General features: G+C 38.5%; 1 protein-coding gene across 1 annotated transcript; it reads left to right on the top strand.

Annotated features, from left to right (window-relative positions):
- Positions 1 to 1235: 1235 nt before the first annotated feature.
- Positions 1236 to 2942, top strand: LOC106111367 (RNA-directed DNA polymerase from mobile element jockey-like). Its single transcript, XM_013293421.1, has one exon. It carries the CDS (start codon positions 1266 to 1268, stop codon positions 2868 to 2870), a length of 1605 nt encoding a protein of 534 aa, XP_013148875.1. The 5' UTR covers positions 1236 to 1265; the 3' UTR covers positions 2871 to 2942.
- The last annotated feature ends 3259 nt before the right edge of the window (positions 2943 to 6201 follow it).

Raw genomic sequence — 6201 nt, 5'->3', positions numbered from 1 at the left:
CCGCCGTTTTATATATTTTAACAGAGCTACTTATGACCAAAGGCAAAATATTGACGTGAATTTAAAATCAAATGTTTATGATGGACAACAAAATGAATAGTATAAATATGATTAGTTTTAATTGTAAATCGGTTATGCGTTCTGAAGAATGTATTAGACGCTTATGCCGAGAGGCAGACATAATAGCACTGCAGGAAACATGGCTACTGCCTCATGATATTCCTACACTGGCCAACATTGATCCTGACTTCGGTTTCACCGGGAAGTCCGCAGTCGACACCAGTGTAGGTGTACTACGCGGCCGCCCGTACGGAGGCGTCGCAATACTGTGGAAAAAGAGTATTTTTACGGATGTATCCGTAATACAGTGCAACAGTGTTCGCGTAACGGCTATTAAAATAAACTTAGGAGGTCGGAATGTTTTGGTGTTCTCGGTCTATATGCCTACAGATTCACCAGAAAATTTAATGGAATTTACAGAGTGTATGGGTGAAATCGCCGCCGTCGTTGAAGATAATGGTGAAGGTTCCGTGTACGTTTTGGGCGATTTTAACGCAAACCCTTCTTCGTGTTTCGGTAATGAACTAATCAACTTTTGTACAGAACTAGACTGGCGATGTGCAGATATTGAATTTTTAGGATATAATTCTAAAGCCTATACGTATGTCAGTGAGGCCCACGGTACCCACAGCTGGTTAGATCATTGTTTGGTGTCTGAAACGGCTTGGAAATCTGTAACTGCAGTGAGCATTATGCATGATGTATTTTGGTCTGACCATTTTCCGTTAAAAATTAGGTGTAATTTAGATGTATTTAAAAATGGTAACGACTTATGTGTATATAAATTAAATAAAATTGTGTGGGGGATTCGAGACTTTAAACAGATAGAATTATATAAAGAATTTTGTAAAAATAGGTTAAAAACAATTGACTTTCCGTGTGACTTTAGATTTTGTAGTGACAAGATTTGTAATAACTTGGACCATAGACGCGTTATAGACCAAATGTATAATGATATTACACAAGTCCTGAAGGATGCTGCATGTCATAGCTATAAAAACAAAACTTTATATAACAAAAGAAGATACTTGACTGGTTGGAATAAGCATGTACGGAAAGCTTACGAGGAGGCTCGGCTGGGCTTTAAAGCATGGGTTTGGCATGGTAGGCCCAAAGAGGGTTTAGCTTACGATCAAATGCGAAAAACAAAGAGATTTTTTAAAAATAAACTGAAATGGTGTCAAAACAATCAGCAACAAATAAGGATGGACAGAATTGTTTCCTGTCATGATAATAAAGACTTTCCTAACTTTTGGAGAAAAACCAATGCTTTGAATGTCAAGACAGGTCTCCCCGTGAGCGTTGATGGCGTTAGTGAGCCCGCCTCGATCGCCAACCTATTCAAAAATAAATTTGTTATTAAATCTCCATTAGTATTAGTTGATGACAGGCCCGAGGTACAAACAAGTGAACATTATCATATTAGATTTACAGCCAAAGAGGTAGCTGAAACGATTAGACAGATGAAACGGGGAAAGTCCCCTGGGCATGACTCTCTGAGCATTGAACATCTTCAGCACGCCGGCTCGCATTTGCCCAGGGTACTTTCTATGTTTATAAATTTTTGTATTGCGCACTCGTACTTGCCTGACGCGTTGATGAAAACAATTGTAGTACCAATAATAAAAAATAATTCTGGTGATGCTTCTGACGCAAATAACTATAGGCCCATTTCGCTGGCCACCGTAGTGGCGAAGGTATTCGACAGTATGCTTGACAAACAACTTAGTAAACATCTTTCGATCCATGACGCTCAGTTCGGGTTCAGAGCGGGCTTATCCACTGAAGCAGCTATCCTCTGTGTCAAGCATACTGTAAAATACTATACTGATAGAAAAACACCGGTGTACGCGTGTTTCCTCGACCTGTCAAAGGCCTTCGACTTGGTGTCCTATGGGGTTTTGTGGAAGAAGCTATACGAGGACACCACGATGCCAGATGAGTTAATTGAACTGTTCAAATACTGGTACACTCATCAGGACAACGCGGTTCGATGGGCGGGCTCACTTTCCGATTCGTATAGACTGGAGTGCGGGGTGAGACAGGGTGGACTGACGTCACCAAAGCTCTTCAGTCTGTATGTGAATCGGTTGATTGGTGCGCTCAGCGGTTCCATGGTCGGCTGCTCAATCGATGGGACTTTTATAAATAACATTAATTATGCCGATGATATGGTGCTGCTGGCCCCATCGATCAGTGCACTCAGAAAATTACTCCATATTTGCGAGAATTTCGCAATAGCTCATGGCCTTAAATATAATGCGCTTAAAAGTGAATTGTTGGTGTTTCCGGCGGGTAACAAATGTTACTTGAATATACCGCCGGTTACCCTAAGCGGCACGCGCATAAAAACTGTCACGAAATACAAATATCTGGGTCATTGGCTAACTGCGACCCAAACAGATGATAATGATATCGAAAGAGAACGTAGGGCGCTGGCCGTAAGAAGCAACATGATCATCCGGAGGTTCGCAGCGTGCTCGAAAGGTGTAAAGCTAATCTTGTTCAGAGCATATTGTCAATCTTTTTACACCTGCAGCTTATGGTGTCAGTTTAGCCAGCGCGCGTACAGCGCCCTACGTGTGCAATATAACAACGCCTTCAGGGCACTGTTGGGGCTGCCGCGCTACTGCAGCGCGTCGGGGATGTTTGCGGAGGCGCGGGTGGATGGCTTTGCCGCGATCCGGCGCAAGCGCATAGCATCCTTGATGGCGCGGGTGCGCGGCAGCCGCAACACTATCCTGGAGGTGGTTGGGAGTCGCATGGACAGCCCAGTCTACAAGCACTGGGTAAATGTCCATGTGCACTAGTATAAGTATATGATCTATTTTAAATGTACAATACTAACTTAGACTAAGTCAAATTTTACTAACAAAATAATGGATGTATATCTGTAAAATTATAATAAATAATAATAATTAGTTACAAATTGAATAGATTTATTTAAAACTTGTCCGCTTTCATCGCTTTAAGTGCTGAAAATTTAATCAAAAGCAAACAATTCGAGCGCCGCGAATGTCGACGTTTGTGACGTCGGCGGAAATTTGGCCGCGACACTGTTTGTGACCTTTTGTCCTGGAATTTAACATAACAAAATTCATACACTAACGGTGGCGATTTTTAATTATGTGCTTAATTATTACTTTTAGCGACGCACTTTTAGAAGTCCCTTAGTGCAGATTTCTTTTATTAAATCAGTTAGGGGTCCCACTTAACCATTTAAGGAGATTCCTCCCATCAAACTAATATAAATGTGTAAGTTTAGATGGATGGATGTTTGTTAGAGTTTGTAGCCTAAACGGCTGAACGGATTTCGATGAAATTTGGTATAGATGTAGAGGATAGTCTGGAACAACACATAGACTACTAATTTTCGTTTCTTAATTCCACGCGAACGGAGTTGCGGGCGAAAGCTAGTATTTTTATTAAACATGTGAAACACTATTTCCTATGTAATTATTTAATTATGACATTTGATGGTCAATTTATCATCATTAACGGATTTAATTATTTCAAAGATATATAGTAAAATAATAATTGTAAGTGTGCATTTAGCGCAAGTGAAGGGAGTGATGACTGAGATGACGGATGATAAAGTGCTTTGGAGGACGAAAACCCGGTGCGCCGACCCTACAGGAGGAGGATAAGGCAGGGGAGATGATGATGTGCATTTAGCGCAAAACTTTATTGGTTTAAACATCTCAGTAATTACAAATGTTGCTAATAATTTAAAAAACTAATCAAATACTCAGCGTGAAAAAGGTTTTAGCCACAATATGTTTTAGAAAATAAACCATGAAAGGTCACAACTTAACGTATTAAATGTGACCTTGTTGTTTTGTGGACCTTAAAGGATCAAGGCCTACGTGTTTATTTGTGCCACAGTGAGTGAAATGATCCCAACTTTATAGTTTAACGTGAGTGCTTTGTAGAATTATTCCGACGAATTACTTGTGTTGTGAGAAATTGTGAGGTGAATTTTAAAATATATGTAGTTCCTGCTAATACGGAGGCCTAATTTAAGTCCCTTATCTTTACCACCCTTTTCTTATAAGGAGAGGATGGGAAGGGGAAGTAGATTTGACGGAAGGGGGATATCCCCTTTATATGCGTCTCCTCCTCTGTTGCATAAGGGTGGGCAACGCATCTGCAGTTGCGGATGTCTATGGGCAGCGGTTGCTTCGCCATTTTGGCGGATTCAGGCGGCCGCTTAATCGTTTGCCACCTTAAGTTATAGTAAGGTTTACGCTAGGTAAACGGTAATAGTCGAATGGACTTGAAATCATTATCACAAATCAAAACACAGACCGACCAAGCCGGTCGGTCCAGTAATTTTGGACTAAAAAAAAGTAAGAAACTTACTTATTGTAATGTTTATTACTTCATTGTTACCTTCTGTTATATTTTCAGTTTATTCTTTTAGAATAGAAAACTATAAGTCGACTAATTAGATAGCAAATGCGGTTATAAGATGAATGAATGTTCCGTGAGTTTTAATCAATTTAGTGATGTTAATGAATAGAGATGGATTGCGTGAAAGGTGATATGATCAAAAAGGGAGGGACTGTGATGACGTATGATAGAGTAATTTAGAGGACAAAAACCTGTTGCCACTACGGGAGTAGGATAAGGATGACGATGATGAATGGATAGACGTGTGTAAATCAGCTTAGAATCGGTACAAAAGATCTGTTCATACAGCTTTGACTCATTGAGCTGTAGATCAATTACTAAATTTGCAGCTCAACGCTGTATACTATAACTATGAAAGTTGGACTGCATTATCCGGTGACACTCATACCTCTGTGTAGGTACCATTGAGCCGAGCTGTGATCCGATTCACTGATCTTCGTGAACCGTGAGCTGATCTGCAGATCTTTTTTTCTGAGCTACATGACTACTAATAAAGCGGTTATAAACAACGTTTATTAAGTACATTCACGAAGAAAATTGTTCTCCGAATTGTCGTTCCACGTAATAGGCTTATTTTGTAAGTAATGTTATTCATAACATTCTAAGGACCTGTAAATGATATTTTGATTGAGGCTTTGATGTTAAAATTTGATGTTATATTTGAATTGGAATGTGAAATTAGCTTTAGTCATTTGAGTTGTCCTAAATTACTAAAACTAATAGTTGTGTCTGTTCGATATTGGTTTTATATTTTTCTAATTATACCTTGGTGATGATTAAGGGTCGGTTCAGACCGTAGAGTAGCGCGGAGCAGATTATCGCAACTAATAAAAATACTTTGCTATGCTTAGTCTGTGTGTACAGGCCCTAAACGTCTCAGCAAATTTCGATTTTATTTTAAATTTGTATTTTAATATTTGAGTTTGAATTAAAAACTGCGAATAAGAGAATGGTAGATGTCGATTACTTGATTTTTTAATCTCTGAATGAAAGTATTATTCACGAATTTGGGAAATGAAAAGGTAATAGAGATGATCTCTATTGAAATCTGTTTGTAAGGCAAAAGCAATTTCGTCGAGTTTCGTGGAATCACAATATATTCCGATCACAATGGCCCTCGGTATCATGTTTATCCAATTCCAATACACATTGTAAGATGTTTTTTTTTTATCAATAAACAGTGAAATACTACCATACTTTGTTTTGTAGACAATATTCATACGATTAAGATTATGATAAGACTAGCTCACGCCCGCGACTACGTCTACGGTGAATTAATAAAATTGAATTAGTAATCTATATGTTTTCAACACTATTCTAATTATAAACACTTTATTAATCAACTAGCTGTTCCCATGCGACTTCATCTGCATAAAATTATAAAAATTTCATTTTATTCACATTTGTCAGATTATCAATTGCAAATGTCAAAATGACATGACATGTTGTCAAACCATGGCAACCTTGCTTTTTTTTGATGTTGGCAGTAACTTATGGTTTCTTTCCCACATTAAGGTTTTTATCCAAAAATATAGAGCCTAAAGCGTGTTGTAAGTGTAGGGCTTTTTATTAAAGAAAGAATTGTTCAAAATATGCTTTTTTTGCTGATATCTTACGCCACAAAGTAGTGTGTGTTTACGCTTTATTATATTAGTATAGAAGTATAGATTTGGATGAAGGAGTTGTTGTATAGGTTTTTCGCCAATGGAAACCTTTGCTGATTTTTAA

Source organism: Papilio polytes, unplaced genomic scaffold (assembly GCF_000836215.1).
Source record: "Papilio polytes unplaced genomic scaffold, Ppol_1.0 DF824382.1, whole genome shotgun sequence".
NCBI lineage: Eukaryota > Metazoa > Arthropoda > Insecta > Lepidoptera > Papilionidae > Papilio > Papilio polytes.
This window is presented reverse-complemented; position numbering and strand designations above follow the sequence as displayed.